This window comes from Chlamydomonas reinhardtii, chromosome 9 (assembly GCF_000002595.2).
Source record: "Chlamydomonas reinhardtii strain CC-503 cw92 mt+ chromosome 9, whole genome shotgun sequence".
Classification (NCBI taxonomy): domain Eukaryota; kingdom Viridiplantae; phylum Chlorophyta; class Chlorophyceae; order Chlamydomonadales; family Chlamydomonadaceae; genus Chlamydomonas; species Chlamydomonas reinhardtii.
In genome coordinates, this window is record NC_057012.1 from 1,184,026 (window position 1) to 1,195,297 (window position 11,272).

Below are 11,272 nucleotides of genomic sequence, written 5' to 3' on the forward strand. Positions count from 1 at the left end.
GTGATGCCGCTGCATGGAGGGAGCTGGAGAGACTTGCGCGAGTACCACTGATAGTCGCAAACTGAGCTACGGCAACTCAATTTCTTCTTGAACCTTATTTTCGTGGACTTCAAAGCGGCAGTCGCTGTGCGGGTTGTCAACTGCGGCTGGACTCGACAACGCATATCAACAATTTGACCGTGCTGTTGGTAATGCCTTACCTATGCGAGCTTTCTTCAAAGACTAGTGGCAAATAGCCCCAGGCAGAGGAAATTCCTGTCCGGTGATTCATTGCGAATAGTGGAAGGCGCTGTTGAAGCTATGCCTGCCATAATGGCAAGCGCTTTAGAAGCATTTGAATGCTTCTCTCAGGTGCGGGCTGCAAATGTGAGGGCGGGGCGGGGCGAAGCTTACAGGCCTTTCGTTTTGCGTCGTCGCACTGCTGCGACCTAAATGGGCTTGACGTCCCGACCAATGTCCTCGAGTGTGCACACGGCATAATTTAGTCCTCTGGCTTCGGCGCCCAGCGTGGTCGTCAGCAAAATGCGGTGGCCCGGGTGAAGTATTTGCAAGCACGTCGATTCTGACACCTCACTTCGCCAACCACAATGCAGGCGAGCTCGTCGATGAAGAAACCTGCATATGAAGGCAAATTAGCAAGCTCTGCCCAAACTGGCTGTGCGCGCGCGCAAACGCTGAGGCTGCTGGCGAGGACGGGGCCTGTGGCCGAAGGGAACGAGCTTCCCAACCCAGTGCTCGCATCGCCGTTGAGTGCGATTGACCCATCCACTTCAAACGGCGGCGGATGGAATGCCGTGGAGGGTGCTGCGCAGAGCCCCCGCCACGCGCCAGCATCGCCTCGACACCTCCCGCACAACCGCCACACCGCCACCGTCATCTCCGATTCGCTGCAGCGCACCAGCACCAACGGCGGCAGCGGCGGCGGCAGTAGCCAGCTTCCGCGCATGCTGCTACAGCCGGTGGAGCCCTCCTCACCAGCCGCGTCTGCGCCGCTGCCAAAGCTGCTGTCGCCGGCTGCGCCAGCGCCCCAGTCGGCAGCCGCCGGCCCGCAACAGCAGGAGCTACTGCCGCCACCGCCGCCGCCGCCGCCAGCCATGCTACCCGGCATGTCGCATCGCCGCAGTGTTGAGATGGCTGCGCAACAGGTGGTGGCGCCGCCGCCGTCACTGCTGACATCCGCTTTGGACTCGGGAGCGCACACGACACCTCTCTCGCCCAGCGCCCGCTATGGTGCCGGACCCGGCAGCGGCTCACTGGCTGTAGTCTCGCCGGCACGGCTCGCAGCGGCAGCAGCAGTAGTATCCACGGCATCAGGCGGCTACGGCCAATGCGCCTCGCCAGCAGCTGATACGGTGCCTGCACGCACCGGTGGCGGGAGCTTTGCGACCCCCGAGACCATTCGCCTCACGCTCCTCGCGCACAGCGGCCACGGCACCGGTTCCTCTGGTGCCGGTGGTGGCAGCGGTGGCAGTGGACCAAATAGCACAGCCGTACCGCCAGCCGCCGTCACCCGCGCCGTCGGCAGTGCTTCCACGCTCATGACGCCGCGGCTTTCAACCAATGGCGGCGGCGGCGGATGGGTCTCGCCAGCCACGTCCGGCGCCTTTGCGGGTTCGTCGGCGGCGCTGCCGCCGCCGGCGTCGCCGTCGCTGCTGGGTGCCTCGGCGTCGAGTTACTCCTCCACGCCGCTACCACCGCCGTTGCCTACTGGCGCGGCAGCGATGGCGGCAGCTGGGCCGCCGCCGCCACCGGCGTTGGCAGCCGGCCGGTCGCGCAGCTCGCGCACCTCTGTTGACGCCGCGGCCGGAGCGCTCGAGCTCCCAGACGCCGATGGCGACGCTGCCACCGCTAGCGCCGCCGCCGACGCCGCAGACGCCAGGTCGAGCGGCTTCGCCGCCCCGCCGCCGCCCCCGCGTACCGGCTCCCCGGCCGCGGCAGCGGTTGCGGCTGCAGCTGCACGGCCTGTGGAGGGCTGCGTCAGCAACAGTGGCAGCGCCAGCAGCAGCAGCGCACCGCGCATGGCGCTTCGGTCCGAGACGCCGCCCAAACAGATCTGGTCTCAGGCGCAGCAGCGCGGCCCGGCCAAGCCAGCCATCAAGAAATCCAATCTGTCCAACGTCGGTGCGGCTGCTGCTGCTGCGGCGGCGGCGGCGGTGCCGGTCAGGGGTGCCTCTGGCGAGGTCGGCGCCGGCGGCCGGCAGGAGTCACAGCAGCAGCGGACTTTAACCAGCGGCGGCGCGGCAGCGTCGAGTCACAACGACAAAGCCAGCGGCGCCACCGCCACACACCAGGAGGAGGACGAGCATGACCAGCTTTTGGACGTTGACGAGGGCGCGGGAGGGGGCCAGCCTTGGTTTGATGAAAACATGCAGCGCGCCCGCAACCAAGCCCGACTGGCGGCGATGGAGTTCGCGGAGGAGGTCAAGTATGTGTCCGTTCAGGAGGCGAGCGGCGGCGGCGGCGGCGGGAAGTCCGGCCGGGGCCGTGGCGGCGGCGGTAGCCGCGACGCGCGTGGCGCAAATAGCAGCGAGCTTGCAAGCGGGGAGGGCGGCAGCCGGCGCTGCGAGAGCGAGAGCGGCGCCGCTTCCGGTCACAGGACTATCCGCGGCGGCAACCGCAGCCGCATTTTCAACAGCGGCGCTGGCAGCGCCGCCGCCGGCAGCGTCGCTGGCACCGACGCCAGCGGCGGCAGTGGCGGCGGCGACCCAGGTCTGGTGCGGCGGCGCACATTTGGAGAGGTGTTTGATCACGAGGAGGAGGAGCGGGACAGCAGCGGCGGCGGTGGCGGCGCGGGGAAGAAGGGCGGGCGGCGGAAGGGCGCGCCGAAGAAGTCTGCCAGCGCTCTGACGGCGGCATGGCGCGCGTTCACCTCGCTCGCGGCCAAGGCGATCGGTGGCGGCGGCGGCGGCCGCGTGGGGGCCTGGGGCGGCGGCGACGATGAAGACCTGGTCACCGGAGATGAAGAGCCGCTGCCGGTGCAGCGCTCTCGTGACAGCCGCGCCCTGCACCGCAAGCGCCTGGGGCTAGATGGAACGCAGACCGCCCCAGCGGCGTGGCTGCGGCAGCACCAGCACCAACAGCAGGAGCTGCAGTCGCAGCCGCCGGGCGGCAGCAGTCCCCTGGGCAAGTCCCCTATGCGGATGAACTCGAACGACCCCGTGAACGCGGCGGTGGTGGAGGCCGCCATGGAGTTCCTGGTGGCGCGGTCCGCCGCTTCGGCTGTCGGGACAGCGGCGACGCGGAAGGCGGCTGCAGCCGCGTCACCGGTGAAGAAGACGACAGGGCAGGTGCCGGCCGCCGCGGTGGCTGGGGTTGTCGGCGCGTAAGGATGGTTGCGGGGTCACAGGGCTTGTCTGGTGCATTTGAAGGTGACCTCATAAGCAGAGGTCTGTGGCGGTGGCGCGTTTATGCCCTGAGATCGTGGCACGCGCCGTTGCAGCGTTTTGGGGTGCGGCTCACGAAATTCGAGTTCCGGAATTCGATAAAGATGCCCGCCACAGTCCATTCATAGTGCCCTTAAATCCACTGTTGGAGTTGCAGAAGTGGTCGTTTCGCTGGGGCGGTGGTTTGTGCTGAGACATGCACTGCGACTGTACTGACCTTGTGGATGGGCCACTGGCCTGGCACGAGCGCGCGTCCACACTACCTTTTACCCTTGCCGTGAGAACACCACCCATGAACAACAACATACGCTTTAGTGTCTTGGTGTGACATGGTGCTCAAGTACGTGATTACGTGATTAGTATAGCGTGTCTGTATGTGGTGTCTCGTGGAGTGCCCATGTGCATGACAGCTGCGCTGGGACATGCGCGGCGTGTGCGTGTGGGTGGGGGTTGTAAATTCCAGCCCAAACTAAACCAAACCTGGGACTAGGAGGCATTTTGTGTGGGTTTTGATACTTTGTTGGTGATACGTTCTTGTCTGTAAGAAAATGTGCAAGAAGCCGGTGTTGTAGTTGAGCGATTGAAGTCAAGCGGAGCGTGAGATGACTGCGTTGTGCGGTCTCGTGTGACAGTGACGGGCGTTGGTCAAGAGTCCAGATTCCAGAGCGCATTGGTGCGGCAACGGGCTCGGGCTCATATGATGCAAGACCCTGTGCATTGGCCGCATTACTCCACATGGGAGCATAAGCGTAGGAACATGCCCCTCACAAGGGGAGAACAATAAATAGGACGTTATCATGTTGGCGTTATAAGGGTCACCCGGGTGGGGCCCGGCCCCGGCCTCCTGTTTTCTTGAGGCAGGAAGGCATGCGCTTCACCTTGTAACCACACACACGCATACCGTGTGTGCCTGTCATGGGTGTGCGATGGGACAAGCTTAAGGCAGGTTGGCGAATTCCTGTAGGGTGCAGCTGATTCCCAGACCCCAGCAGATGACAAACAACTTGCAACGGCAGTGCAATACGCGCGGCTGGTCGAACGCCGGAGTTACTGTACCGGCAAGTTGCTGGCTGGCTGGAAGTTGACTGACGCGCATTCCTCACGCTCCGGGCGCCCGGCCAGGCGATAGCACCTTGGATAGCACCGGACATACACACCGCAACGCCACACTCGCGAAGCAGAGTCGCAGCGCACCTGCACGAAGGTGACCAGCGTCCACGGTAGGTGCATGTCATGGGCAATGGTTCATGTCAGCGGCAATGGAGCGGAGTGCCAGTCTGAAGCAAGCGCATAAACTGACAGCGCACTGATAATTCGTGGATGGCGGGACCACACACAGCCACGCCTGATCCAAGGCAGCCACATGCAAGGTTAGGGTGGCATCAGGAGGCGTGTCCCGCATTCGCGGCACGTCACGTAGGAGGCTGCAGGATGGGTTGTGCAAGTGCCGTCGTGCATGTGATGGTAATTGGTATTCCTCTCATGGATTGGGCCCATCACAGCAGACGTTCAACACCCAGCTGGGAGGCGCGGAGGTGTCACGCTTGTAGTCATGCATCCCGCACGGAAGGCTCATTCCGAACCCATAAGGACAAACACGCTTGCGCCTACATACATTCTTTCAGAAGCTCTCAATCAACATACACACACTATTCTGTAGTAGTTGAAGGGCTGGAGACAAACTTATTGAAACCCTAGCTCTTCTGCTCTCCATGGCCCTTCTTGCCTCGCCGCCAGTCCTGGCATGCAGTGTTGGAGCACGACCGTTATGTTGTGTGCAGCCAATCTTGCCTCTCCCGGTGAGCTGCCGGCACTGCGCGGTGGGCTTCAAGGAAAGGACTGGGGATCTGCGTGCATATTGAGTGGCCGTGACGTCCCAACTATGCGTACGGCAATGTGTCGTGTCACGCATTCCCTCACAGGGCCCTCGGACAGCCGGGAGTCGCTGGACGGGAGCCAACGCCAGGGCGTGTGGAGGTGCATCGGCAGCAGCTGAGGCGGATGGCTCTGGGGGCGGCGGCTCCAAGCTCACCAGTCCATGGAACGGCTCAGGTAGAGACAGTTCTGATAGCAATCATGACCACGACCGGTACTGGGAAAGGAACCGTGCTGGGAAGAGTTTGGACGCCGGACCATCGACGGGCTCGGGGATCGCCATTGCGGGAGTGAGCCTGGGCGTGGGCCTGGGGGTGGGCCTGGGCGTGGGCCTGGGTGCGGTGGGGCCTGCCCGATGGGCTCAAGGGGATCGGCAATGGGCTCAAGGATGGGCTCAAGGGGATCGGCGTCAGTTCGTTTGCCGCAAAGGACAGCACGCTGCGGGCGACTGGCACGAATGTTGGCGCAACAGCCTCCAAGTAGCTCTTCCCGCACACGGACCGGGTCCCCTGGACGGGTGCTTGCGGTGACCAAACCCTTGACGTGGCTGGGGGCCGGCCAGCTGATGGTCAGCTTGTGCAACACCACTGTCCTGTGGTTCTGGCCTGCTGCCTTCCGCTGAAGCACCCATCGCGGCAGCTGCTGGGTGTACCGGCCCCCACACCTCACTCCGGCTGGGTGCGCCCGGGCCTGGGTACACCCAGCAGCCGCGGCGACGGGTGCTTCAGCGGAGGGCAGCAGGCCAGAACCACAGGACAGTGGTGTTGCACAAGTTGACCACCAGCTGGCCGGCCCCCAGCCACGTACTAGAACTTCAGCAAACATCAAACTGGAACCATGGATGAGGGCAAAGGGTAATGTAGCATGATGGGCGGATTGCTTAGAGGTGGGGGCAATGACTGGTGTTTTGGCTGCAGACGAGTGAATGAGTGCAAACGCGCTGTAAGTGCCGCGTGCCAGGGCGGTATGGGCTTGTCGGGTACATGTTTCCATGACCCCACACTCCCTTGCAAGCCGTAACGCATTATGGAGGTGGTCATGGTGTCAGGGGCAGATTTGAATGCGTTGTTCTCGACAGATTTGAATGTGAACTGTTACAAAGAATGGGCTGGGGTGCTCGGCAAGAGAGGTAGTGTAAGCCTCCTGCCAAGCTGTCGCGGCGGGAGCACAAGCGCCCCCATTGCCTTGACCCCCTAAAATATTAAAGTTAATCGCAGGTTCTCAATGAGAACCATATAAGCGATTAAGCTTATAAGAACAGATACTACACATGATCTGAGCCAAAAGGCCGAGAAAGGTATGCTTCAAACAGGCACCACCGCACATGCCGGCCCACCCACCACAGACTCCGGCCACAAATAGGCGAGCGATGGTGGGTTCCTGCTCACGTCAAATACCGCCGCAGGCTCCGTGCGTTTAACCACACGAATGGTGTTCAAAAGACTTTGTGTGTGTTCAATGGAATCCTTGCTCGTAGGTTGCATCAAAAGCTGTGTCAACACATGGACATCTTTTGGCAGGCTCCGTGGGACTGCTGTACCACATCCGACAACGCCCCCGCGGAATCAAATCCTCATGTTCTAGGGGAAAGCACTCAGTTGTGCTTTTTGCGGCAGAGCTCCGAGGGAAGCCTGCAGTCGGCACGAGGCCGGCCTGGGCCAGCGGGAACTGCGGAATCGGTGGGGGTTTGCACGCGGCATGCCTCGGTCATAGACTTGAACGTGCTCCTAGTCCCTGCCGGGCCCAGCATCTGTGTCTGTTATATTTGTAGCAAATCAGTGCATACTCGAGACTAAGACTTCTAATCGACCCCCGAGGCTTTGTTGACAGCTTGCACCAGCTCGCTCACGTTGTCTTGGAGTGTGCATGACCTGATATAAGTCTTATCAGTGCCTTGTCTTAAGAGTCTTTCTGGGTGGCTTGAGCTCGGGTTGAAGATGTCGTCGACGACGCCAGGAAACACCAGCTCGGGCAGCCCGCTGGGCACCAGCAAAAGCGTCAAGCTTAACTTCGGGACAAAGACGCCTGGGAATGGCAAGAGCAAAGAAAAGGTGCGGTTGTTCTGTGGCAAATTGTCAGTCTTCAGAGCAACAAGGACAGCGCTCATTTAATTCCTATGTAGATGGACCGATTCATCCCCACGCGTTCAGCAATGGATTTTGACTCCGCCAACTTCTCGCTGAGCAAGGAGAACAAGCAAGGCGAGCAGGGCTCGCCATCGAAGGAGGAGTCATACCAGAAGGCGCTGGCAGCGAGCCTAAGCGTTCACGACTCAAGCCGTATCCTGGCGTTCAAACAGAAGGCGCCGGCAGCCCCCGAGGGCTATGAGAACAGCCTGAAGTCGCTGTATAACCAGAACCTGGCCCCCACTGTGAAAAAGACCTTCCGGCACGTACCCACCACGCAAGAGCGCATCCTGGACGCTCCTGAGCTCATGGACGACTACTACCTCAACCTGCTGGACTGGAGCGGGCAAAACCTGGTGGGTTGTTACGCGCACGCGCAGGGCGGCAGGGAGCCAGTTGTGAAGGGCAGGAAAGGGAATGGGGTTTGCACATGCCGGCACGGTAGGCAAGGCTGCTCGCTGCCAGGGCCTTGAAACAGCTCGAGCATTAGCGCCTGCTCAATTCTTATGCAAGTGCCTGTGAAGGTGCTGCTCGTTGACAATCCTAGCTGCGCTTACCTGCCCAACCCAGATCGCTGTGGCTCTGGGCCGCTCGGTGTACCTGTGGAACGCGGCGAGCGGCGGAGTGGAGGAGCTGTGCACAGTGCCCAACGAGGGTGAGCAGCTGGCTGGGACCCTTTGCCGCAGCGCTTCAAGGGGTCGGTCGTGGTACTGCTACGGCAGGAGGACCGCTCGGCGAGCGTACCGCGGGGTTCGCAGATCAGGGCCTGCCCCCGGCCGTGACCACCAGTTTGCGGCTGGTGGACCGAGCATGCTGCGGTGCGTAACACCAATTGCCGGGCCCCCGTGTTGCACCTACAGGCGACTACATCTCGGCGCTAAAGTGGGGCAGCGACGGCAACTTCCTGGCGGTGGGTACCAGCGACGCCAAGGTGCAGATCTGGGACGCCAACAGGTGAGGCGGGATGGGCACAGCGGGGAGGGGGAGGGAGCGGTTTTCGCCAGGCCCCGTAAGGAACTGAGGCGGGGGCGCTAGGGGCAGACAAGTGCAATTGAGTACATGAGGTGGGCTGACGGCGAGAGAGGAGCTGGGGCATGCTGTCGCCAGAAGCTTGGGGTTTAGCAATGACTCGTTGCCGAGCGAAGGGGTATGGGACCAGGGCACAAACACGAGAATACAAGCCCGGGTGTTGACGAATCACCATCATCCGCCGTAGTTGTCACCTCGCGCTCGCGCCCCCAAACCCCAGCAACCGGCGCCTGTACACAGATCCCGCCAATCTCGTTGACACCGCAGGGCCGTGCGCTCTTGTTTCCCCCCACACGCAGGCGCAAGCAGGTGCGCGAGCTGTGCGGCCACACCAACCGCGTGTCGGCGCTGTCCTGGAACGGCGCGGTGCTGAGCAGCGGCAGCCGCGATTCCACCATCGCCAACTGGGACGTGCGCAAGCGGCGCGACGAGGCGTGCGTGGCGCGGCTCACCGTGCACGAGCAGGTGCGGGGAGGGGAGGGGGAGGGGGAGGGAGGGCCCGCGGCAGCGGCAGCGGCTTGTTGTCGGTCTAGTTGTACCTGGAGGGTGAAAGGGGTGTTGTCGGGGTGCCATACGCGGGACCCAACGAATGGGGGCAGTGCAAATCCACACGGCCATCCATGGGTGGGTTGAAAGCAGTGGGCGCCCAGGGTAGCTCCCCACCTGCCGCCGCCACCACCACCGCCACTGCTGCGCACAGGAGGTGTGCGGCCTGGAGTGGTCGCTGTGCGGGCAGCAGCTGGCGAGCGGCGGCAACGACAACGTGCTGGCCATCCACGACGCCTCCTTCCGCCTGTGCCACAAGGTGCGCTGGCCGCTTGGTGCGGTGCACTCGGGGGGCCGGCTGTGTGGGCGATGAGTGCGCACGGGAAAGGGGTAGCTGCTGCTACCCGTTTGTGGCGACACGGCGCTCAGACACCGTATGCCACATGCTGGCACGATTTCCTGGGCCGGCGGCAGGTCCAGGGACGTACGAAAGCGCGATGCAACTTCCTCGGCTATCCGCTGAGGCCTGCTGTTGACTGCTGGTGCCGGTGCTGACTCCCGCGTGCTGGTGTGCCGCAGGTGCAAGCCCACAGTGCGGCCGTGAAGGCGCTGGCCTGGTGCCCCTACCAGTCCAACCTGCTGGCCACCGGCGGCGGCACGGCGGACCGCCACATCCGCTTCTGGAACACGCACACCTGCGCCATGCTCAGCGCCATAGACACCGGCAGCCAGGTGCGGGCGGGTTTGGAGGCCGGGCGGCCGGGCGTCTGGAAGCGAGAGAGGACCCCACCGCTGCAGCTGGCCCTCTCCCCCGCTGCCGTGCCGCACGCACGGGGCGTCGTGTGGATGGGGTGTGTGGTGGTCATCGAGGGGTGACGCCACGCCACTGTCATCAGTCAGCCTTGCGTCCGTCATCCTCCGCTTTGATCACGCATCGACACTGCGGCCCGACCAGTGCCCTCCGTGCTCAACCTTGCGCGCCACCACCCGTGCGGCACCGCCCACCCTCTCCCCTCCCCTCCCCACCCCACCCCCCCAGGTGTGTGCGCTGCAGTGGAACCCGCACGCGCGCGAGCTGCTGTCCAGCCACGGCTACTCCAAGAACCAGCTGTGCCTGTGGAAGTACCCCAGCCTGGAGAAGGTGTGGGCGGGGGCGGGAGGGAGGGGGGAGGGGGGGGGCTGTTTCCGCCATTCCCAACAAGTGGGGATGGAGAGTGCTTATGGTGCGTGTATGCCCACGTGGGGGGGCTGGGCTGGGTGGGGCTTAGCTGGGTGCAGCCCCATGCACCCGTGGGGGCGCCTGCATAGCGCAAGCGGCTGCCTCGCAACACTCCAGTCCCTTGCTGCTGCATTCCTTAATTGCCGTGCCTCGCCGGACGGCACCCTCGCAAACCCATACACACACACACACATACACACACACACACACACACACACACACACACACACACACACACACACACGGTGCAGGTGGCTGAGCTGACGGGCCACACCGGCCGCGTGCTGCACATGGCCACCGGCCCCGACGGCTGCGGCGTAGTGACGGCGGGCGCGGACGAGACGCTGCGCTTCTGGCGGCCCTTTGGCGAGCCGCCCTCAGCCAAGGACGGCGACAGCAAGCTGGGCGGCGGCGCCATGATGGGCGCAGCGGTGGGCGCGGGCGGCAGCGCGGGCGGCTTCGGGGGCCTGCGCAGCATCCGGTGATTGATGATGTGTGGGAGCGGCGCAAACCGCGAGTTATTATTTGGTAAGGCCTACCGCGAGCCAACCGTATTGATCGCAAAAAGATGACGGGTCGAAACCAGCCGGAGCGAGAAGCGACTTCGCGAGTCCATGGACAATTGACTGTCGCAAGCAAAGGATTGGGGACCAGGGAGATGGGCGCTGGGGTTGAGGCGGCGGGATGCGGGAGCAGGGAGGCGTGGTCTGGTGAGACGGGGACGGGGGAGGCGCGGCGTCGGTGCGCTTGTGCGACTGCGCGCGAGGAGGTGGGGGGTCTTGCGAGTGGCGTGTGACAGGTGAGACGTGTGATAGGTGTGTGGTGAGCGCTGGCGGCATTAAAACACAGCTGGGGCGGGGCTTGTCGCGATGGCGTTGGTTGTGCACGGACGGCCACTTGGGGTTCAGTAAAAGCAGTCATGTTAGCCCTTGTAGTGGGTTGGACAGAAGTGTGGCAATGCTTGATTGACTGACTTGACTACGGGCTTTTACGGGTGACTGGCTTCAGACGCACCGGGGGGCACACATGCGTGATGGCTGCTGTGTGCACGCCTGTCCACTGCTGTGCGGCTTCTTGGGCCATGACCGCTGCAGCAATGCAGTCACGTGAGCGCGGCGCTCTGCTCGGTTGCGCACATGTAATGCGGTCTTGCA

The 11,272-nt window shown here is 63.2% G+C and overlaps 2 protein-coding genes across 2 annotated transcripts; both read left to right on the forward strand.

Annotated features, from left to right (window-relative positions):
• Nucleotides 1-76: 76 nt before the first annotated feature.
• On the forward strand, nucleotides 77-4,280 carry CHLRE_09g399910v5 (uncharacterized protein). The gene is made up of 2 exons (XM_043065957.1): nucleotides 77-351; nucleotides 594-4,280. Exon 2 carries the CDS (start codon nucleotides 606-608, stop codon nucleotides 3,324-3,326), a length of 2,721 nt encoding a protein of 906 aa, XP_042920825.1. The 5' UTR covers nucleotides 77-351; nucleotides 594-605; the 3' UTR covers nucleotides 3,327-4,280.
• A 2,736-nt stretch (nucleotides 4,281-7,016) lies between these two features.
• CHLRE_09g399911v5 (uncharacterized protein) lies at nucleotides 7,017-11,272 on the forward strand. Its single transcript, XM_043065958.1, has 9 exons — nucleotides 7,017-7,309; nucleotides 7,381-7,740; nucleotides 7,955-8,039; nucleotides 8,245-8,338; nucleotides 8,713-8,878; nucleotides 9,114-9,218; nucleotides 9,479-9,631; nucleotides 9,939-10,040; nucleotides 10,370-11,272. The coding sequence occupies exons 1-9, from the start codon at nucleotides 7,196-7,198 to the stop codon at nucleotides 10,601-10,603; spliced, it is 1,413 nt and encodes a 470-aa protein (XP_042920826.1). The 5' UTR covers nucleotides 7,017-7,195; the 3' UTR covers nucleotides 10,604-11,272.

Excerpts from the sequence above, each read along its gene's own strand:
- CHLRE_09g399910v5 (XM_043065957.1), top strand. The coding sequence starts at position 606 with ATGAAGAAACCTGCATATGAAGGCAAATTAGCAAGCTCTGCCCAAACT.
- CHLRE_09g399911v5 (XM_043065958.1), top strand. The coding sequence starts at position 7,196 with ATGTCGTCGACGACGCCAGGAAACACCAGCTCGGGCAGCCCGCTGGGC. Across the intron at positions 7,310-7,380 it reads ATGGCAAGAGCAAAGAAAAG|ATGGACCGATTCATCCCCAC; the intron begins GTGCGGTTGTTC and ends ATTCCTATGTAG. Across the intron at positions 9,632-9,938 it reads CCATAGACACCGGCAGCCAG|GTGTGTGCGCTGCAGTGGAA; the intron begins GTGCGGGCGGGT and ends CCACCCCCCCAG.